This window comes from Microtus ochrogaster, chromosome 1, assembly GCF_000317375.1.
Source record: "Microtus ochrogaster isolate Prairie Vole_2 chromosome 1, MicOch1.0, whole genome shotgun sequence".
Classification (NCBI taxonomy): Eukaryota; Metazoa; Chordata; class Mammalia; order Rodentia; family Cricetidae; genus Microtus; species Microtus ochrogaster.
Window position 1 is genome coordinate 11,346,039 of NC_022009.1, and position 23,361 is coordinate 11,369,399.

The 23,361-nt window shown below is 42.1% G+C and overlaps 1 protein-coding gene across 1 annotated transcript in view; it reads left to right on the plus strand.

The window, feature by feature from the left end:
• Window positions 1–23,361, plus strand: part of Slc38a6 (solute carrier family 38 member 6) — a 62,240-nt gene that overhangs the window by 25,843 nt on the left and 13,036 nt on the right. The window contains exons 6-9 of the mRNA XM_005343204.3: window positions 10,798–10,876; window positions 18,471–18,553; window positions 18,936–18,994; window positions 23,203–23,268. Coding sequence (XP_005343261.1) covers window positions 10,798–10,876; window positions 18,471–18,553; window positions 18,936–18,994; window positions 23,203–23,268 — 287 coding nt within the window. The remainder of the gene's footprint in view (window positions 1–10,797; window positions 10,877–18,470; window positions 18,554–18,935; window positions 18,995–23,202; window positions 23,269–23,361) is intronic.

A 23,361-nucleotide genomic window follows, 5' to 3' on the forward strand; every position in this document is an offset into this window, starting at 1 on the left:
GAGAGAGAGAGAGAGAGAGAGAGAGAGAGAGAGAGAGAGAGAGTTGTTTTGGAATCCTTAATGTCCATGTTTTAATGCTTTGAATTTTCGTGAAACAGTGACTTCATACTTCACTCTGGAAGTCAAAAACACAAACCTCATCTCTTGGGAATTGTTGCCGTGCAACTGATTTGAAGATTTGTTGTAGAATACTTTTAATTAGCAGATATGTATTGCTTAATCTCTTAGTGATGATTCTTCGACAGACCCTCATTAACACCGATCAGATTTGGTTCAGATGAAACCATTGTATAATAATTTATGTTGAAATTTTAGCATTTTATCTTGGTGTGATGATCTTGTTGTGTCTCTTCTTGTTCCACCATAGTAGCTTCTGTCTCTAGCCTGGTTTAGACGCGGCCGTCTTCCCCTTGCTGGGGCTAGCCTTGTCCGAGGTCACCTCCGCACTGTTTCTCCTCTGAGCCTTAAGTTTTTCCAGGGCTTATGTCTCATTCCTCTTTACTCCTGGGAACCAACACGGTGTCTGTCAGGGTCCAACCTCGACAAAATTTGCACGTTCCAGTGTAGGAGCATGAGGATTAGAGTTATTAAACTCAAGGAACAGATAGAGAAATAAGAAGGGCGACACGGAACAGCATGGGGGGGGCATTCACTGAATACTGAACCACCCGCGTTTTTTCCATCGGCTCATATACCTCATTCCAAAAGGGGAGGGGGAGACAACAGACTTATTAATATGATATAAGGAATAGACCAAGTACCCTGCAGGCAGCCAGTCCCTGGAACCTCCTGCCAGTCTCCTTTGAAGGAGCAGGAATAGCAAGTGGAACAGATCCACTTCTATACTCAAAATACTGATTAACCACGCCCTGGGTCAGGATCTCTTGTTGTAGCCACACCTGTTGTCAACAACTTTGAAAGAGCAAAAATAAGCTCAAACTCTGACCTTTAGTCAAGGTGGAGCAGGCTCACATCTGTGGGCCCCCACAAGAGTCTGGAACTTTGCTGGATTGAGACACGCTTAGATGATTAGTATTCTATGTCTATGAGCTGGAAAGATGGCTCAGCAGTTAAGAGCCCTGGCTACTGTTTTCGAGGACCTGGGTTCAATTCCCACCACCCACGTGTCAGCTCACAATGACCTGTAACTCAAGCTCCAGAGGGATTTCATGCCCTCTTCTGGCCTCCACCGGCATTACATGCACGTGGTGCACAAACTTTCGTACCATCAAAACACCATACAAATAATTTTTTTTTTAAAGTGAAAATAAGTGGGGGAATGGTGGGGCTGGGAAGATAGCTCAGTTGGTAAGGTACTTTCTTCCCAAACAGGACCCAAGTGCCAATTCCCAGCACTCCTGAGCAGCCAGGGTGAGGATACACACCCTAACCCCAGTACAGGAGGAGCAGAGTGGATGATCTCTGGGGCTCGCTGGCCAACTAATATAGCTGAATCCGTGGACTCCAGAGGTTCAGTTAGGTACCTTGCCTCAGAAAAATAAGGTAGAGAGCAATTGAGAAAGTTTCCGTGTTGACCTGTGGTCTGCACGCGTGCGCGCGCGCACACACACACACACACACACACACACAATGCTAGGCTCATCATTGGTGTCAAAGCTGATGGAAAAGATAAAGAAACTAGACTAATTCAGTATTTTACTCTTTTGAGGACCCTGCCACCCAGCTCCCAACTCAATCACACACAGATGCTTATTCTTAGTTAGGAATGCCCAGCCTTAGCTTGACTTTTACCAGCTTTTCTTTCTTTCTCTCTTTTTTTTTTTTAAATCATTATTTACTTATTATGTATACAGTATTCTGGCTGCATGTTTTGCCCGAACACCAGAAAAGGGCACCAAATCTCATAGTAGATGGCTGTGAGCTGCCATGTAGTTGCTGGGGATTGAACTCAGGACCTCTGAAAGAGCAGTCAATGTTCTTTACCTCTGAGCCATCTCTCCAGCCCCCTTTCTTTCTTTTTTCTTTCTTTCTCTTTCTTTTTTTTTCTGTGTAATGATGTGATCTGTTTATTTAAAATGATTTCCCAATTTGCCCAATGATTTAGCAGACTTACTTTTACTTTCACCTCAATCAACATACTTTTGTATTTTATTTTAACCATGTATGCTATTTTGACATTTTATTAATACCAGATTTCAATACATTGACCAATGAGTAGTACAGATTTCAAATAGACCCTTGGTAGCTATGGTCTCATTGCTGGATTCTTGGGATTTTGGTGATGGTGGCTGTTCCTTAAGGCCCTGTCTCCAACCTGCTGTAAGACTTAAGCAGCACACTCCTCCATTCAAGGCCTCTTTTCCTAAATCATCCTGACTACCTTTTGCCTCTGGGCTTTTTCCTTTTCTTACTTCACTTCTGTTTATCTTACTTTCACTCTTACTCCTGGCCCCTAGTGTCCTCCTCCCCCTGCTCTTTTGCTCCCCTTTTCTTCCCAGATTTCTCTTCATGTATTTATCCTCTCTGCCTGCCAGCCCCACCTACCCTTGCTCCTGCCTCGCTATTGGTCATTCAGCTCTTTATTAGACCATTTTAGGCAGGCACAGTGACACAGCTTCACAGAGTTAAACAAATGTTCCATGGCATAAACAAGAGAAACACTCCTTAAAATAATATTCTCAAACTAGAATATTCCTCATCTAGAATACTTTTATTTTTGTGTTCTGTAGCAAAATACACTGGCTGGGGTTTTAGTAATAAACAGTTATCAGCTCTTGGAGGCTGGAAGTCTGAGATCAAGGAAACCACATCCTGTGAGGACTTTGTTACCTGGTTGTGCGTGGGAAGTTGTCACGCGGTAGCTTAGAGCACGCAAACTCTTAGCCTTAAGCTCTCACAATGTGCTAAACCTGCATCTAAAGGTGGAGTCTCGTGACCCAACCCTTTCCCGTCAGACGCCACTTCAAACACTTGTGCACGTTGGGACTGTGCTTCCTGTACACAAGGCTGGGCGACACCGTCAGACTCAGCCAATAGCCTTGTCAGTAAGCTGGGTGATCGAAGTGGAGACAACCCACAGTTTTTGTTTGTTTGTTTGCATTTTCGAGACAGTGTTTCTCAGTGTAGCCCTGGCTGTCCTGGAACTCACTCTGTAGACTAGGCTGGCCTTGAACTCACAGACGTCCTCCTGCAAAGGCGTTTGCCACCACTGCCCACCAACCCAGACTTTAAAAAAAAAAAGTGTTCTTCATCCCTGAAAGCATTCAAACGAAACTGTTTGGCCAGCTGTCTGACCTGGAAAAGATTCTTGGATTTGGTGTCATATGAATCAGGTGTCTGCATGTTGCTTTGCTTGCTTGCTTTAGAACTTTAAAAATGTCACTTAGATGTTGTCACACATTTTAAATGTCCCTTGAGTTCAGGAAAGCTAGTAATGCTTATTTCAGAATGATGTCCTCGTTATTTTCTTCCCATCACTTGTGAGTTTACCTGCTGCGAGCCTGCGAGCGCTAAGTGGAAGCATATTTCCGCGGTTCTCTAACTGCAGAAGTGACCCCTCCATCGCAGTGGGATCTGAAGCTACTTGTGTGCAGAGCCCTGGCTGGGTGTCAGCTGCCTCATAGTCTGACTCCAGTCTTCTGGTCAAGCAGGCCCATGCTTCAAGGGACCCTCTCTCTCATTCTCTTGGCTTTAGTTTTGTCTGTGGTGAAGAATTCCAGTGGGAAATAGAAACTCAGGGTCTCCTCTCTTCCAGAACTGTGGTTTCTGAGGTGGCCTTTGGGGAAGGTGTGCTAATTCTCTCGGGCACTGTCTGTATTTTCAGGTAGGTGGCATGTCCTGATGCTTCTTAACTCTTGCCATCTTTTTTACGTCTGTCACAGGTCTAAGTTAGCCTGTATCTCTTGGTCCTTCTGCCTTGGCCTCCTGGGCACTGGGATCCCAAGCGTGACCACAACACTCCAGGGTTAGACTGTCTATGATGCTGCTATAGAGTAGCTGAGGAGGAGGGAGGGTTTGCTTTGGCTTCTGCCCCAGGGGACATGATCACATGGGAAGGTGGAGCTGCAGGGCCCGGCTCCTGTCAGCTTGTCCCCCACAAGCAGGAAGTGGAGAGCAGGGAGTAGTGGTGTTCAGCCTTTTGTCTCTAGTTCAATCCCAGACTCCCTCATTTTTCCCTGTCCCCAGCTTCTCCTCTGTGTTGTGCCATCTTGTTTCAGTTCCCAACCCTAAAAGGAAAACACAAGACGAAATGATCATAAATTCATAAGCTGCTCTTGACTGTTTATTCTGTGGGTGTTTTGGTGAAGGCCTGGTCTGTCCCCTTACCGTAGTCTGTGAACAACAGGGAGGCACTCGCACTAACCACAGCACCATTGGGATTTAATGACAGGATTGCGGTGGGGCTTTCCTTCAGGTAACCTCTAAAAATGCCAATTAGTACATGTTGGACTCTTAAGGTTTTAGAATTACTGGCCTTTAGAAAGTGGAGAGCCATATAGAAAATATTTCTCATTTGTGACTCTTGCTCTCTGAGCGGTGATTGTGGGGAGCCTGAAAGAGGCCATTGCCAAGTGTAGTGCTTTGTGTCCCCGCCTCAGGCAGAGCTAGTGCTAGTGTTTGCTGTGAGCTTCCACTGGGGCAGAGGGAGGAAGGAGGCATCCTAGAATGTTGAATGCTGTCACAGGCCGGAGAATGCTAGGCGCAGGGTTTGAACTCAGCTGCCTTCTAGGAGGACTGAGAAGTGTGGTGGGGGCCAGCTGATTCTCACAGCCCCTACTCTGCTGCATTGTTCACTCGTCTGAAAAGTAGTCCGTTTCACATTAGATTGAATGTCTGCAGACTACGCTGTCGCTAGAAATCACACAGCCAGGCAAGGTCCTACTCACTCTTGGACGTCTGCGATTAAAGCAAAGGCAGCTAATTTCCTAATTCATGTCTTGCTCGACTCAAAACATGGCAAGGTGAGTGGCTCCGAGCAATGTGCCGACTTATTCTTCTAGAACATGTGCGTTAACTCCCCAGGTCCTTGCAGAAGGTCAGTGATTTAATCAGTGCACATTGTCAGGAGAACCCTAGTTTCACTGAGACCTCCTGAGACGGCCGGAGTGACCCGGGTTTTCCTGTCTGGCACCGGATCCTCAGACCTTAGCAGCCTTGATTAATGCCTCATTTTGGGGCAGTGAGGAGTGAGAGAATTTCAGCTTGTGAACCAAGATGGTGCAGGGTCTGCAGCTTACAGATGAGAAGATTCAGTGACTACCGAAATCTCAGATCCCCATTATTGGACAAATCCACCATGTAATGTGAGACAACTTAAATTGTTTTCTTGAAGCAGAGGCTGAATTCATCAGTCTGTCTTGCCCCTCGGGAAGCTGGGGTTGGGAATGCTGTTACGACGCCACCTGCTGGTCACACTGATTGCAGCCTTAAAAAACCTGAACAGTATTACCCTCAAATTCTAGAAAATACCGCAGAAGTCTAGAAGTACAGGAAATTGGAAAGGAGCCTTCCCCCCCTCCCCAAATTCTTGACAAATTTCTGTAGTAACATCATTTTAAAGAGACTTCAAAAACAATGTATTAGCAAAGATGTCTATTGACATTTGATAATGAGATTTTTAAAAGTATATATTCTGATTGTGCACGCGCATGTGTGTGTCTGTTTCTGATTATTGAACACATGTGAGCTTTCCACCACAGTGCTTTCTCCTAGCCCCCTACCCCTGTTTGGAGACAAAGTCTCGCTAGGCTGTCTAAGCAGGGCCTTGTTCTCCCAATCCTCCCATGTCAGCCCCTAGTAGCTTAATTCCAGACCCTGGCTGCTAGGCCTGACTCGCTGGTCCCTCTTTAGGGTCAGGGTCTTAACAGACTATAAAAAAAAAGATTCTTGGGTGATCTCGGTGAGTTTGAGGCCAGCCTGGTCTACAAGAGCTAATTCCAGGACAGGCCCCAAAGCTGCAGAGAAACCTTGTCTCAAAAACCCAAAAAAATAAAATGAAGGCTTTTTTAGGAGAGCGAAGGAAGGAACATATTCCATCATGGTTTGTGTTTTTCCCCCCAGTTTTGCACTTTAGGGAAATTACATTGTTTTACAGACATTTTGAAAAAAAAAGATTCTTTTTAAAAAAGAAATTGTATGCTATTTGAATGGGGATAGAATTTCCGTAACATTTAGGCGTTTGGTGGAAACACCAGGTTAATGAGACATCTTGAATAAACTAGTTATTATCCATGAGTAAAGACAAGTTCGAAATAAACCTGAATCTCTTCGGTGGAAAGGCAAACCATAGCGCCTCTGTTTGTTTGGGCCACTGACTAATCCTCTGAGAAGCTGCTGGGCTTCCCCCAAGCGCTGAAAACCCAGTTCTATTTTTAAAACAGTTGAACACCATTCCATCTTCATGCGTGTTCTCCTAAATGTTTAACAACATGGGTAATTGTCTTTTAGACTAATGATTGTTTAGGCCCAAACTCTGGTTGAGTTTTTCTTTCTCAAAGTGACTAGAGACAAACTGAGGCCATTACTGAGAACACTGGTTCCTAAAGCCTAGAGATATGGAGGAAGAGGGCTGAGTTTTGTTCTTTTTTTAGGTTTCAGTGATGTGTTGAATCTCTCATATGTGAATAGGAGATTCCTCTTTGGAGCTATACCTCCACTGGCATGCAACTAAATCACGGCGGGAGATGCTATGACGTCCTGGCATGAAACTCCGTGAATTCTGAGCCAGTTACTTCAATGAGAGAGCTACAGCCCCAGATGGACTCCATCAACAATACAGTGTGTCTCTGATTGAAATGGTCTGAGACTTCCATTTCCGTTGCAGAGATTCTCATATTCTTTGCGCCCAATTGTTAAACTCAGCAGCCAAAAGCAGTCTGTTGCTTAAATGCTGATAACAAATAGATAAAAGACTTCATTCTCGAGAGGCCCCTTTGATAGACTTTTCTTATTTTTCTTGGCTTTGCCTGATTCTTCTCCACCAGCCCAGAGCAGACTGACATTTAATAGTGTGAGCTCCTCAAGTCAGGCTCACCGTTCCCACATCGCAGATAAGTACACAGGGCTCCCATTTCTGTGGGTGAAATTGTGTCTGGTTGATAAGGAAGTTAGATGCCCAAAAAACTTGCCAAGCATGTAACAGGCATAGCATGCCACGCCCAGATGAGCAGATGTTCTCACTTCTAGCCTTTCTCCTCTCTGCCTCTGTCCCAACTCACGTCTCCCATGACTGTTAGTAGTTAGTATTCATGTCTTCCATGCTGTCGGGAAGTGGTACCCGTGTCTCCATGCTGTCGGGCAGTGGTACTCACGTTCCCATGCTGTTGGGCAGTAGTGATACCTTACTCCCTATTGATGCCTGATCAGATTTCCCTGTTTCAGGGCTTGCCAAATTTCCTGTTGCTTTTCCACGTGGTTTTTAAAGGGCACTTTCTATTCCTGTGTCTTGACTACGGTGACAGGATTTTTTATTTTCTTCCCAGGGTAGTTCCGTTTGAAATGAAGGGGAAAGAATACCTATTCAGCTAATGTGGGGAAACTAAATGATTTGGAATGGCTGATAACTGTCATCAAGGTGTATCTTGTAGCACCGATCTTGGCTTTGGTGCTATGGAGGCCAGAACTGTTCTATTGTAACTGTGGCTCTTATGGATGATGCTAGTATAGCCATTAATTTGGAAGAAACATGGTGTGCCTTGTATTTGGAGTCTATACCATGGATAGATGCCAGCAAAAATCATTTACAAATTCTTGCTTATGACCTGTCTCTAAGTCAAGCCCTGAGCATTTCCTTATGCTATTAATACATGGGACAGGAGGTGTGGCAACCAGCTATTCGACCTAGTGACCTTTTGGCTAAAAACAGTGGATATATGAGCATTCCCGCTGAGATTATTCTTTCCTAAAACCTTTCTCAGCTTACTTTATTGACTTGATCTTTTGATGTGGCTGTAATTAAGATGTATTTCCTAACTTGGTGTCTATCTAGTAGTCTTTTGTTCTCAGTGTTATGTACTGTATGTTAAGGTGGTAGTACTTACATGAAATTTTATTTGTGGTTAGGAAAAAGTAATTTTAGCATTGAGATTTCTTTGTTTTACTTGCTCAACCAGTGGGGTTTTCCCCATGGTAGGCTCTGTGGTTTTGTAGCTCTTAAAACACGCCAGCGTTCTCCAAGGAAGAAGCAATGTTTCACATGTTTTATTATACTCGTGTATACTGAGAGGCCTTTTCTTAAAACAGAGAAACATATGTTTAGTGAGTTCATATTTCTTTAAGTACACATGGCTCTTCAGACTGGAATCTAGTGAAACAGGACTCCCATTTGAAAACCAGAGAGTGAAGGCTACAACACAAAGTGATCAAGTGATTAGCCAGAGGCTAATAGAAATTCTGGAAAGAATGACAGGTTGTATATGAGAAAGAAATATAATCTCACATTCATTGTGGCTTTTTTACAATTAAAGATCAAAAAAATAGAAAATTGCTGGAAGAGGTGCCTGTCTGAAACCTTAGAAATCTACACATGCCGGCTTATTCCCAGCGAGAGGGACCGATGAGCAGATGGTAAAAGTACGGAGTCGGAAGCCTGCGTTCCTTGTTTTGAGTGTACGTTTGTCTGTTTACCCCCTTCTTCTCTCGATATATTTAGGTAGTGTCTAAGCCAGTTTCAGAGAACTCGATTCTATTTCTTCTTCTTCATTATATCATGCACATACAGTTCTTTGGAAAACAAAATGCTGTGACAGTCCAAATCTTGGAGTGGAAGAGGTTAGCAATGACCTCCCTTTCCTTCTCCCGTGCCCAGCTGCTGGTGCTTTTCCTTCTGAGAGAACAGAGCAAGGGAGAAGACATTACACATCCAGTTGCTTGTAGTAGCCACTGCTAAGGGCTGGCAGGCATGTCTCAGTGGCCCTTGGTAAGCCGTCGTGTTTCTTCCAGAGAAAAAGAAATAGTCTTAAATTACAGGATATGGGTCGTGTTTTCATTGCAGAAAAGTGAGTGTTACTTACCTGTTCTAAAGTTAACTTTACCATAGGTACCTGTTATTTTTACCCAAACAAACAAAAACAAACAAACAATTGAGTGTATTTAATCTCTCCTCTTGCAAACTAGCATGTCTGTCTCATTTTTCTCCAGAGTTAAACCATCACAGCGTTGTAACTGCAGAAGTAGTTGCTTTCCAACAGCTGGACTGAGAAATGCACGCTGTTCTTAAATGCACCTTTTCATCCAACTTCCTCCAGACTTTCATTGTTCAGGCTCGGCGTTCAGGGGTGTTCTTAGTTTTTATAAGTCCAAGGAGAAAGTGGAATGTTTCCTGAAATATAAATGAGTAATAAAAGCAGTGTGCACATAGAATACACACTTCATTCTTCAAGGGCATTTTTTTTCATTGACTCTTTTAAAAAGAGTGTGTGTGTGTGTGTGTGTGTGTGTGTGTGTGTGTGTGTGTGTGTGTTCAATTCATCTCTAGGGAAAAGACTGTTATACTGAAGGTCTGACTCCAGATCAACTGGGTTTCCATAGAGCTGAGTATTTAAGCTTCCCCTTCTGTATTTGCCTAAATGAGTTCTATATTCTACAACCATATTTATGATGGAAGGCTTGCAGAGTGATTTGTATGCGGGTGTGCACAGTTACCTGTGGAGGACAGAAAAGGGTATCAGATCCTCTGGAGTTGGAGGTACAGGCAGTTGTGAACTGCCCAGCAGTCCTAGGAGCCTAGCACTGAGCATCTCTCCAGCCCCAGAATGTGCTTTAATAACTCCATGAGGAATAGTGTCATTATTAAGTGATATAAAAGCTAGTTATTTCTCATATGCTATCAGATAAAATCTGGTGGCAGTGCTGGCTTTGGCTTCTGTTTTGTTATTGTTATTTTGTCTTTTCATAAACATGGTTTCTCTATGTAGCTCTTGTTGTTCTGGAACTCAGTTTGTAGACAAGGATGGCCTCGAGCTCAAAAAGATCCACCTGCCTCTGCCTCCCAATTGCTGGGATTAAAGGCATGCCACCCCACCTGGTTGGCTTTGGTTTCAGATTTACACAGATGGAGTGAGGATTTCAAGCTCCATATCCTTAACAGGCTGCATGATGCAGTGAATCAGAAGAGAGCCTTAATTAAGTTATTGTTTACTGTTTAAGTATTATGATCTATAGCAGAGAGAGGAAGAGAAAGAGGGAATTGGGTTTCTGCAAAAGACATTTCTTCCTAGTTAAATTAAAAAAGAGCAAGTGATCAGTTATTAATTGTACTTATTAAATAAACATGGTCTTTTTGTTTGTTTGTTTGGTTTCAGTTTTTCAAGACAGTGTTTCTCTGTGTAGCCCTGGCTGTCCCAGAACTTACTCTGTAGACCAGGTTGGCCATGACCTCACAGATAGCCGCCTGCCTCTGCCTGCTGAGTGCTGGGATTAAAGGTGTACGCAACTATCTCCTGACCCTTAAAGTTTTTATGTTTATCACTAAATCTTGTGCACTGAACAGATGAGACAATGTGAAAGAGAATTTTTCAAAACTTGAAACAATTTTATTTTAAATAGCCTATTAAAAAATCCCTTTTCCTCTTATCTTCGGATTTGCAGTGTAAACAACGGTCATGTGATAAACTCTTATCTTCGGATTTGCAGTGTAAACAACGGTCATGTGATAAACTTACCAGTTCTTCTCTACAGAGTCGTTTGCCTTTGTTTCTCCTATGTATGTGTCTGGCTTAGTTCATTGTGGGTTATCTTCTATATGGTGCCCGAAATCCTATGGTCTTCTGTGTTTCTCAATAGCTCACTCTTTGAATGGTTAAAATTCTAATAGAAATTCTCTTTGTTCTTTTGTAGCTATGTCATCTTATCTTTTAATTATTAAAACAGAGCTTCCTGCTGCTATTTCAGAATTCTTGCCTGGAGACCACAGTGGGTAAGAAGTTCCATTGTATCCCTTCATCTGTTCATTCATTCATTCTGTTCTGTGAAACTGTAGTGGCAATGTGGTGCCCGTCCTCAGGACACTTAGAGGTTCTGTGTGTGGGGGGGGGACAGTAATAGAGGAAACACTGAGTACCTGTCCACTGACAGTCCACTGTGTCAGAGCCCTGGACTGCCAACAACCGAAGCTCCAGGCCCTGGTGCTCCTTGGGAAAGGCCAAGTCAAGTCCCAATTAGCCCTTGGAGAAAAGTGAAGAGGCACCTAAGGAGTTAAAAGCTGGAGGATAGTGGAAGACTCAAGACAGCTGAAGGGACAGTGAGTCATCCTTGCTGTCCCTTCCCAGCAGGTTGTCATGACAACGGGTATGATGGCTGCAGCCACTGTGTGAGACTCATGTTAGACATCATAAAGAACTTTGGGTGAGCACTTGCTTTGCTTAGCCTTTCTTAATACACTGAATAACATCAAACCACAGCATACTTCCTTTCTCCTTTAAAAACACAGGCGCCTACAGAATATATTGACTTAGCGCTTCTTATGGGGAAGGGTCCCAAGTTAATTATGTTTTTCTTTTTGATATGTAGAGCAAGGAGAAAGACTTCCCTTTTCTTTTTTTTTCCAGAAAAATAAACTTGAAGATAAAAATAAACTTGGGTTAAACTTGTTAATTGTCCAGTTGCTCTTCCCAGTTTTCAAACCACAACTGAGGACTGCCCTGTCTCTAGCCTGGAGCATTTGGTTGGCTCTCCCCAGTAATCAGACTTATCTGGCGTGCAGAGGAAAACTTCAGAATTTAGTTTTCAGCTTAGGGAAGTGGCTGCTCCTGCAGAAGCAGACAGGTGCAGATGTGCGTGTGTAAGGAAAGTGTGGTTACTTTTGATCTCAGTACGAACTGTCAAGATGTGATTAGCATGAGGGTTATAAAGTCCTTCACGATCTTCATCCTCAGAAGCTGTCCCTTCGCGTTCACTTCAGAGCTCATTAGGGGCCCAGTGCATGCTCACAGCTACCTCGACTTCTGTCAGCTTTGTCTGGTTGCATTTTGATAATGCCCTATGTGACAGCTAACTACTCTAGCAAGTAGCTGTGTGAAATACACTTGTTTGCATTTGCTATAAAAATATTAGGAGCCACTTTTGTTACTTGAATTCTAAGTGAGAAATTTGCATATGGAGCTAGGAACTCAAGGCAGCGTGATGAAAGGAAACACATGTCCCGTTCATTTCATGCTAGTTAGCCTTGAGTCTCTAATTCCTGACCATCTAGCTTGTCATGAGCTGCAGGTTTTTTTCACCTGGCTGTGAGGGTACCAATGAGAGTAGGACTCGGCTTCCAGACAGAGTGCATCCCTAGCATCCCTAGCATCCCTAGGAGGCCCTGGGTTCAATTCTCAATGCCAGAAAAGGAGAAAAACAGACAGGCATTCCTTAAGGGCTGGAGAGTTGGTTCAGTGGTTCAGTGGAGGACCTGGGTGAGCACCCATGTGGCAGCTCCCAACTGTTTATCACTCCCATTCCAGGAGATCTGCCACCCTCACATACAGAGACATGCCTGCAGGCAAAACAGCAATGCGTATAAAATAATAAATAGATCATTAATAAAAGGGGGAACTAGGTGGTGTGGTACACACCTGTATTTCCAGCACTGGGGAGGCAGAGGCAGGCAGATCTCTGTGGCTCGAGATCAACCTGGTCTACATAGCAAGTTCCAGGACAGCCAGGGTTACACAGAGAAACCCTGTCTCAAAAAAAAAAAAAAAAAGAAAAAGAAAAAAGAAAAAAAGGTGACACAATGACCTTACCTATGATTATTTGCTTCCTTAACAGAGTTGAAATGATCAAATAAGATGGCACATGTGTGCGTGCTTATGTGCACACAGCACAGTGTAGATGTGGGAACAGGAACAATACAGGACAATGAGTATGTTAAAGGGAGACTTTCCTTTTTCATGCGGATTGCCAGGAAGCTCAGAGTCAAACACAAATGAACGCTGATAATCCTAATGGTTGTCCTATGTCACCTGCATTTGTCTTTGTTTTGTCTGTTTATCTTTTGTTTGGTCCTGATTTTGGTGACATCTATTAACATTGCCTTTAGTAACTTTAGACATAGTCAGGGTGCTGGGTAGCAGAGCTGCTATTAAAACTGTGGTGTTTTGTCTGCTGAAGCATTGTTCTCTTTAAATCGAATGCCATGTCTGCTGTTTTAGCATACATTTTAAACAACTAAAATTAAGTCCTATTTCAGTTGTATTAGTAAAACTTTTATATAAATGTACTATTTCTATCACAAATGAGCTTTTGACAAGAATGCTGTCACCAATTTTCACCCACTGTGTGTTAAAATCACACATTTTTGATAACTCATTGTTTTACATGTAGCATACTCATTTATGAAGAGACTATGCTCATTGTCTTTGAAGCCTAACCTTGGAAAGTCAGCAGCGAATGTTGCGCAGTGAGCGCTGCTTTTGGACAGTTTGTTTCTAGATGGGGTTGCGTGGCAGTATTTTCTCACTGAAATCATGTGGTGTTGATGTTTTATTTTAGGGTTTGGTTTTCCATAAGTTTCAGTTAATCTTTCAGGTGTCTTTGTTTTCTGGGTTATCTGTGGATAGATATGTAGATATCTATATGAACTATAGCCCTTTATGAAGATGCTGTCGAATCACTTTGTGCTCACTGTATTCTAATTTCAAAGTTACTGTTAGAGATCTAGATCAGTGGTGCTTATACCAAACTCTTATGATGCCTCTATATTTTTCCTAGAATAACTTATATATTTTTTAAATCTATAGCTGTTAAAAGTTGGGAGCTCTCTGTTAACATTTAATGGCCTTGTCAGGGGACTATGATTGACACAATTAAGTTGTCTTGCATTTGAGTTACATAATTGATATGGGATGTGAGCAAGATCCTAATTGAGAACATACGATACTCTTGTTCCATTCTATTCGAGAATGAAATTAAAGCAACTTATAAATAAATCTGGTTTTCATTTAAAAATGGAAAAAACATCTGCGTGCCAAGCATTTGCAATCCAGCTAAGGATTTATTCTCTGTGTTTCATAGTTGGAGCATTTTTATCATATAGGATTAAATCCACAGATCAAACAAGTTTTCAAGGAAGTATAAAACTTTTTACTCTAATTCTTTTGGCTTAAAGAGAATGTATATTTAGGTCACAGTAGGAAAACAGGAGTTTGGTTAGATAATTCTTTTTCCCTTCTTAGAAAAAAAATTTAAGTGCAGTAAATTTTCCTAAAATCTTGGCTTATAAAATAAATGTATTTACTGCATACTTTTAAAGACTACTTATTTGTATTCTCTGGGCTGAGGTTTAATCGCATCTGCTTTGGACTGTCTCCATTACCAAACACAGTGCAATTGTCTGGGACGTGCGTGTGAAATTCACTCAACTCCACTGTGTGTAACTACATGGCCTTTATTGATAAAGAATGATCACAAAACTGCTATCTTAGTGATTGGTTTTATTACCATCAGTCAATAAGCACAAGAAACTATTTATAACCAGTCTCCAGGGCTAGAGAATCTCTTTTTAAAAATAAAATCATTTTCATGTTAAGATTCTTTTTTCTGTTTTTTTTTTTTGTTGTTGTTGTTTTTTTTTTGTTTTTTTTTTTTTTTTTTTTTGAGACAGGGTTTCTCTGTAGCTTTGGGGCCTGTCCTAGAACTAGCTCTTGTAGGTCAGGCTGGCCTCGAACTCACAGAGATCCGCCTGCCTCTGCCTCCGAGTGCTGGGATTAAAGGCATATGCCACCACCGTCCCGCTCATAGTAACTTTTTAAGTTCAGTCCTAAGGAGAGAATGAAGTGCAGCCTTGAAATAGACTGGAGACATCTGAAAAATGCTGTGAACTAGAGAGTGGTAGCTGAGGAGAGTATTAGCTGAGGCCGGGAGTGTTTGCATGGCTACTGTCTCGAGCCCATGGTCCTTTATGGCTTTTGCAGACACGTGAAATGGAGATGCTGAACTGGGTGATCTCTGAGCTCCCTCAGCCCAAGCATTCCCTAACTCTGCAAGTCTCATGCCTTCACACCCTACAATCAGGCCTGAGTCAGTCATGCTGCTCTTACAGATGGACATCAATTTCATCTTCAGGCACACATAGGAGCCCTACCTCAGGATTTTAGTGTTCCTTTAGTCCTGTGCAAGGGGAAGGTTGCAGTCCTGTGGCATCCCCTTTTATATAACTCCACCTTCCTAGTTAAAAAGTCAGTTTGGGCCAGGTGGTGGTGGCACATGTGTTTAATCCCAGCACTTGGGAGGCAGATGTAGGTGGATCTCCAAGTTTGAGGCCAGCCTGGTCTACAGAACAAGTTCCAGGATAGCCAGGGCTACATAGAGAAACCCTGTCTTAAAAACAAACAAACAAACAAGCAAACAAAAAAGGAGACAGGTTAGTTTGTGACCATTTTTGCTTTGTTTTATGTTCAGAACATTGATTGTGATCCGTACCCTTCTTAGCAGACATTCAGAATACAATGCAGTGTTGTTATCCAGAGGAACAGCAGTGCTAACAGATGGAATCTGCTCGGCTGTTCCCTTGGGGCCATTTTTCTATTGGCACTGCAACTGTCTGGGTCTGATACCAGGTCCCAGAAGAAAAGACATTTCAGACGTAGAGCCCTGGGCTTGCTGCCAGTTCAGAATTTAGTTGCCAGGTGTTTCTTGGTGAGGGCTATTTTGAGGCTCCTATTTGGCTTTTTATTCAAGGGCGACTAGAAGATGAGCCTTTTGTGTATCCGTTTGTGTTTACTATATGATTGCTTTTGTAGTACTTCCTGCACAACAGCCTCTGAGGGGCTCGTGCAAGTGTGGCTGGAGAGCACGGCCTCAGCCCCCGCAGCTCAGAAATAGTTGTGCATCGCTTCTAGCTTCTGGTGGTGCATCTGCAAAGGATGGGAGTTAGAGAAGGACAGGGGAAGTGTGAGCAGGATGGGGGGGGGTGACCACGGTGCTCTTTCTGCTGCTGCTGCTGCTGCTGCTGCTGCTTCTCGTCTTGCTCTCCTAAAGAGAGTGTTGTCACTACCCAGCAGTCATGAATGAAGGGGTAGCAGAAAGGATGTCCTCACAAGCCAGGGTGTGTAAAGATAGGCCCGGACAGTAAAGGCCAGGCTTGCTAGAAGCTAGCTCTTTAACCCAGGCGAAGGCAAGCTCTTAACTTGACAGGGCGGGGGGGGGGGGGGGACACTGGCCACCTGTTGAGAGTGAAAGAGGATGGATTATCACAGGGAGATTTTGAAGTCATCTACCAAACACTTACTAAAGGAATCCCTATTGATCTTTGCTGTTTTCCAATCCCTTTCTATCCTGGATTTTATTTTCTTCATGTGGTACAATTGTGTATGTTTTGCTGGTTTTCTTAGTTAATTGCCACTGCGCTTTCATTGTGCTGATTACTATTGCCCATTCTTTTTCCAGAGAGTCCTAATTGGACAATAACATAGTAATACATATGGGCCAATTATATCACATCCTTGACTATTTTACTAATTTGATTTCAATAATCTCAGGATAGATCCATTTAATTGGCAACTGTGATTAGATCTTTCTTCCTATATATTTACTAGTTGTATTCCTTATATTAATTATTGTTTGTGTTTCACATGTGCATGCATTAAGGTTTTGAGGAATTAACTTTAATATTTAAATTTTCTATAGATGTATTAAGAAATTAAAATCATATGTGTACCTATGTATTGCTTCCATATAGAAATATGCCATTTTTTGTATTCTAAGTATATCCCTCTGACTTTAAAAATATATATTCAAAGTGTTATTTTTCCCTCTCTGTACTGAAATTTGTCTTTCACTCTTCTTCCTGTCTGTGTATAAATGTGCTTGCACACATGAGTGTGTATGTACACGTATGTGGTGGTCAGAGAACAACCTTGAGTGTTTCTTGGGTACTGTTCACCTCTTTTTCTTTTTAAGACAGGGTCTTTTACTGTCCTTAAACTTCCTTACAGGGCTGATCTGCCTTGCCAGCAAGCCCGCCACCACATCTCCAACACACATTACTATTTATTTGTTTGTTTGTTTGTTTGTTTATTATGGATAGAGTGTTCTGTATGCTTGTGTGCCTACAGACCAAAAGAGTGCGCCAGATCTCATTACATATGGCTGTGAGCCACCATGTGGTTGTTCGGAATTGAACTCAGGAGCTCTGGTAGAGCAGCCAGTGCTCTTAACCGCTGAGCCATCTCTCCAGCCCCACATTAGTGTTCTTGCTCACACAGCTGATCAACCCGGCCAGCAAGCCTGCCTCCATGTCTCCAGCATGTGCTGGTGGCTCCCAGTCCTCGTTTCTTTTTTATTAACAAACTCGTGAGCTCACTACTCGCTAACCATTCTCATTCAGTAGTTTGCTGTCTTTTAAAGAAAAGTTTAGTGTTTTAAACTGGTAATTCATACCCCTTCTGAAACTCTGGAGAAGTGTAGAAAAGTATGAAGAGTAAAAAATGACTCTTTATCACCCGAAACTATGAAGTTCCTGTACATTTTTAATAATATCTGTATTTTTCCTCAAAACAATCAGACTATACACACATTCACTATATTTGTTTTTCCAAATTGTAGTATTAGATGTTTGTTAGCTTTCAGTTTTTATTATTTTTTATGTTTTAGATTTTCATTATTTTTTTAATTTTTTTAAATATTTATTTATTTATTTATTATGTATACAACATTCTGCCTCGATGTATGCCCGCATGCCAGAGCAGGGCGCCAGATCTCAGTACAGATGGTTGTGAGCCACCATGTGGTTGCTGGGAATTGAACTCAGGACCTCTGGAAGAGCAGCCAGTACTCTTAACCTCTGAGCCATCTCTCCAGCCCAGATTTTCATTATTTTAAAAGTTCTCAATAAATATTATTTGATAAAAGTCTCTGTAACTATTGCTGGTGTTTCTTTATTCTTAATAGTATTTTGTAAGTGTTGTAAGGCATAATCACATGAAGAGGTAGTTAATACAGATTTAGCATTGAAAAGCCATGTTTGGCATACTTCAGTACTCCTCACCAACATGAACTGTTATCTTGTCTTTAAGTTTTTGTTAATTTGATAATTGAAAATGGCATCTCTTTGGGCATTTTTGTGTGTTTGTTTTGGTTTAGGTGTTATTTTGAGACAAGTTCTCACTATATACCCCAGCCTCAAAATGTTGATCTTGCCTTTGCCTCCCAACTCCTGAGATTGTAGGCTTATATCAACATTATTTTAGTATATTTTCTAAATGCATATTCATGATTAACAATAAAAGATTTTCTGTGGAGGAAGTGGAGAGGTGGTTCAGGGGTTAAGATCACTGGGTTCTCTTCCAGAGGACCCAGGTTTAATTCCCAGCACCCACATGGCAGCTCACAACTACTGGTAACTCTATCTAGTTCCAGGGGTCTGACATCTTCACACAGGCAAGACACCAGTACACAAATAAATAAGTAAATAAACAATAAAGTTTTCCTAAGAGCATTTAACAGAAAAAGTAGGTTTTTCATTGTGTTTGAATGGATGTGAATGAGTCCCATGTCCCATACCTAACACAGAATGTTATTCCTAATAGGTCTTGGTATCTCGATGGACAGACACTGCTGCTCATCATCTGTGTTAGCGTTGTGTTCCCTCTTTCGCTGCTCCCCAGGATAGGTGAGTCTGTGGAGGAACCCGGGATGCTTAGGGGAGGGGCAGCGCCACAGCATCGTGTCTAGAAGAGTGGCCACTGCAAATCATTTTCAGCTTGGCCTGGTTTCAGTGGCTCAGCCCTGCCTAGCTAACTTATGACTTGGCTTGTGGTAGCATTTTGTCCGCCCCACCAGAGCATTAAGGAGCAGCCAGCCTCCCTTGCAGTGCACTGCCAGTGCAAGCCAGTCCCGTTCTGCTGTGCAGAGCTGCATAATGGTCTGTGACAGACGGGCCAGGGCCCAGAGACCAAGCTGCAGTAGAAAACATGCCCATGGTACATGGCTCTATTTGTGAGTCAGGATCACTTGCCTTATAAATTGCTTTTTATTTTATTGCTATTTTACAGGCTTTCTTGGCTACACAAGCAGTTTATCATTTTTCTTTATGGTGTTCTTTGCTCTTGTGGTAAGTTTAAAATATAATGCATTGCTATTTCATTACAGAAAAGCGACTGTGTTAACGACAGCTTTTACTGCTTTGTGCTGCGCACAGGAGCCCGTTTTATATTGTTAAAAGCACTGTTTTGTTTTTGAAAATAATGTCGGTCACAGGATTATTCACTTTGTCCATTTTAAAGAAGCTTAGAGTAGCATTTGAAATTTAGTGTTCTGTGGTTAGCAGAGAGGAATACACAGCCCTCCAGTTAAGACTCTAGGTGGACTAGACCCCTGGACAGCCTAGCACTCTGGAGAAGCGATAGGCCTGTGCCCCGTGCGTTCAGCTTAACGCAGCACTGCCTGAAATGATGGTCTCTGAGACTTGATTGCAAAGGTCCAAGGAGAAGTGGGATGTGAATGGAGTCCTATCCAGTCTGCTTACTCAGCATAAAATGCTCTCGTAAGCATAGTACTGGAAATAAATATTTTTTTCATATGCAGAAAATGTATTTTTAGTTAGCTTGTTTTTATTATTTATCAGATGATAGTTTAACTTATATTTGTAAAATAATTTCACATAAGGATAAAAGAGAATTTTGATTTATGGCCTTTTAATTCTTCTTAGACAGATGTGTCCTTGTATATAATTTTTTAAAACTTTTTTCTTTGCACTGTAGTTTATCCTATAGTAAGTATCTAAATGCCAAACCTTACATAGGATTGAGCATTTTTAATTTGCCAAGAATATATATATCCCCACTAACCTTTTTCTAAGGTTACTTAATTACCAATAAATTGAATCAAGGGGAACATCACATATAAGCACTTTATAGAGCCAGATTCCAGAGCTGTCCCAACCGTCTCCGGACTGGGATGATGGTGTTTGCCTTGCCAGTATGAGGGCTTGCCTTCAGTCCCCAGAACCCGTGTGAACAGTTGGGCATGTGGTATCTGCTTGTGATCCCAGTGATGGGGGAGTGTTTCTGGGCTTCGTTGGCCAGCCACCCTGACTTTCTCCCACTCAGCACACTCCAGACCAATGAGAGGTTGTCTGGGAAAGCAAGATGAATGGCTCCTGAAGAATGACACCCAACGTTGACGTCCACATGTGCACACACAGCCACACAGTATGCAACCAGCTACCACTACACACATGTACACACAAAGCTACAATCACAACCACATACACACCACACACACATGCAACCACATACCCACTATGTATATACACACCAATCATGTCTGCATTGCATTTATCTTTGGCTAAATCATCTGAGACACAGGATAAAACAACTAAAATATGTACAAGTAACTCTTATTTCCCTGTTCCTAAACATTTTATTCTAAGGAATGTTCTTAAGACTGGAAATAGTTAACAGTGCTTGATTGTTTGTTGAATTCACCTACATTAAAATTATCCCTCCACCCACTCCAGTGTCATTCAAATAATGAATTGAGCATGTATTTTTTAGGTTCTATACTTAGCGAGGAACAGTAAGTATTTTCATCATAAGGTAATTGTTGAAAAACATCTAAATGGTAGAAGGTATCCCACACATACATAGAAGTGTATGGTTCTTAAATGAGTGCAGGTAACATACTGAATTTTCTCCTCATAGTTAATCAACAAGGCAAGCATTTCATAGGTAGAAGTAATTCAGTTTTCACAGTCAATAGCTTAACACAGGTGAAACGTATTGATACAATGTGTCTGTTGGAGTTTCTGTTTCTGTCATAGTAGATACTCTTTAATCCGATGCAGATTTCTGCTTCAGTAGTCATATGGAAATAATTCTCCTGTATTTATCGTGATGTTCTACAAATCATCTGCTTGGATTTCTACCCGGGAGAAGAGTTGAAATTTGACCTACAATGAGACTGTAGATTATGTTGGGTTTGTTTGTTTGTTTATTGCTGTCTTTTGTTGCCATATGTATTACTGGTTCTATTTCTAGTTTTTGTTTGTTTTGCGTGTGTGTGTGTGTGTGTGTGTGTGTGTGTGTGTGTGTGTGTGTGTGTGTAACCCTGGCTGGCCTGACCTCACTATGCACAGGCTAAGCTGGTCCAGAATTCACAGAAATCCATGTGCCCATGCCTCTGCCTCCTGAGGGCTGGAATTTAGGGTGAGCATAGCTCCACCATACTCAGCTAACTGACTTTTTTTTGAAACATGTGCCGATATGTTCATTGATTATCTTTAGAACGTGTGTATAAGTCTATTATGTTTATATTACATTATACAATCAGTTCAGAAAATGTTTTATTCATTTTATTTTCTTCCTTATGCTCTTCAAGCCTTGTAGACCAGTGCATCCCTACTAATGTTCTCCCAGATCCTGATTTTCATTCAGAAAGTTAGCATAAATTTTCCCTGAGAGTATCTAAATTTAAAAATAAATCTCGGTTTAGCAGTGGCTCAAAATAGCCAAACAGATGCTTTTATCCTTTTTTAAACTTACCTTTTTGGTCACCTTGAAACAAGTCACTAGAGTCAAGAGGAGGGAGGGGCTGCTGGGAGCTCTGTAAAGGGATTTGGAAAGAATTAAAGTGGTCACTGACCTGCAGAGATGGGCAGGGCTTGAGGGGGAAGGAGGGGGAAGGAGGAGAAGGGGGGGAAGGAGGAGAAGGGGGGGAAGGGGGGAAGGGCCTTTTGTGCGAATGCAGTATTTCTAGTGCCTAAGGTCGTGTGTGTGTGTGTGTGTGTGTGTGTGTGTGTGTGTCTCCCCATCCCCCAGAATTACCTTCTTACCCTGGAACTCTCTTCTCTTGTTTGTGGGTCTCTCCCAATCTCTGTAGCTTTGACCACCCCATCCCACCATGCAGATTTGAAACCAGGGCGGCCCTTTGCACAGAAATTAGCTGTAATAACGGAATTTATGTTAGTGTAAAATTAAGTTGATAAAAATTCTCTTTAATAAATGAAATAGGCTATATTGTATCTTGGAGAATTTTTGCAAGAATTTTTGACTTGAAGGTTTCTGCAGCAGCAGATGATCAAGGAAAAAGAGAGGGAATGATGCTCCTTGTCCTCAAGGTCTGCGCTCAGCGGTGCTGAGAGGCCCCAGTGGAGGACTCTGCCTTTGGGAAGACATTGGCAGGGCAGGGCACCAGAGAGACCAGCTCCTTTCCCTCTCACCCCCACTCCATCACTTAAACTTTTCAGAAAAAGAAAAAAAAAAAGATAATGAGCTCTTGGTTCTGGTTTTGTTCTTTTCTGTTTATGGTTAAACCTGGTTTTATGTTGCAAACGTAACCTAGAAATGCCCAGTTGGTCCTTAGCCACCCACCCCGTTTTGGGTGAGATTTTAAATTAAAAGTGACTCAGGTTCACTCTTTAACTTAATCCTAAAAGTGTGTGTTTTCTTTAGATTTATCACTGTATAAAATTTTGATTGAATTTGTTAAAATCCCAAACTAGATAAGTTCCAAATAGGAATGGTATTTACTTACTGGTCTCCTGCAAAGACAAATACTTCCTTTCTTCTCTCTGCCCCTTTGTATGCTGGGATTTAGCCCGAAGCAAATATTTACAGAGTAATTATGTGCCTGCAACAGGGGCTGCAATGGCAGTGTTGACACAGCCACCACCGTGGCTCTAGGAGCAGGACGGCCACAATTAAGACTCAAGTCCTGAGCCTTTCATCGAAGTTTTCTGGGAAACACCATCCCTCTGGGTTTTTTTGTGATTATTTTAGATGTGCGTTCATATTCTAGCCAGCTCTGACAACATTGACCAAAGTAGCACAAACCTGAAAACATCAAGGGGTGAAGTAGGTGTGCATCAGGTCACACTCGGCAGTGAAGTCCCTGCTCCTCTGCTCATATGCTAGGCCTGTCTGCTTCTGACACAAATAATCGTTTTCTGTGCAATTGTCATTGAAAACATGCTTCCTTTTGAGTTGCACTTTAAAAAACAAACAAGCAAGCAAAAAAACAAACAAACAAAAAAATAAACAGCGTACTGTTGGAGTTTTGGGAAATCTACTCATGAGCTCACTCAGTCTTTCATGAGCCAGATCCCTTCTGCCCCTCCCCATCAGAAGTAAGGTGCCCATGCCCTCCCTCTCCACCCAGTGACCATGTTAAAAGGTGACCCCATTCTCTCTGGGGAAGACCAGCAGGGATTCATCTGTTAGCCTCTTGTTCAGCATCATTTAAAGTGTTGTCCTGGTTGAGATCAGCTTGAGATGAATTTTACTACAAATTATCAGAGTGTGATTGTATTTCCTTTTCCAGATAGTGATTAAAAAGTGGTCCATCCCTTGTCCTGTGGCCCTAAGTTGCATCGATGGAGTGTTCCAGGTGATAGTTTTTAAGCTCTTTTATTTTTAATTTTTCAACTAAAAAAGAAATGGGAGATCAATGATTATTTTTTCTAATTAATGAAAAAGTTAT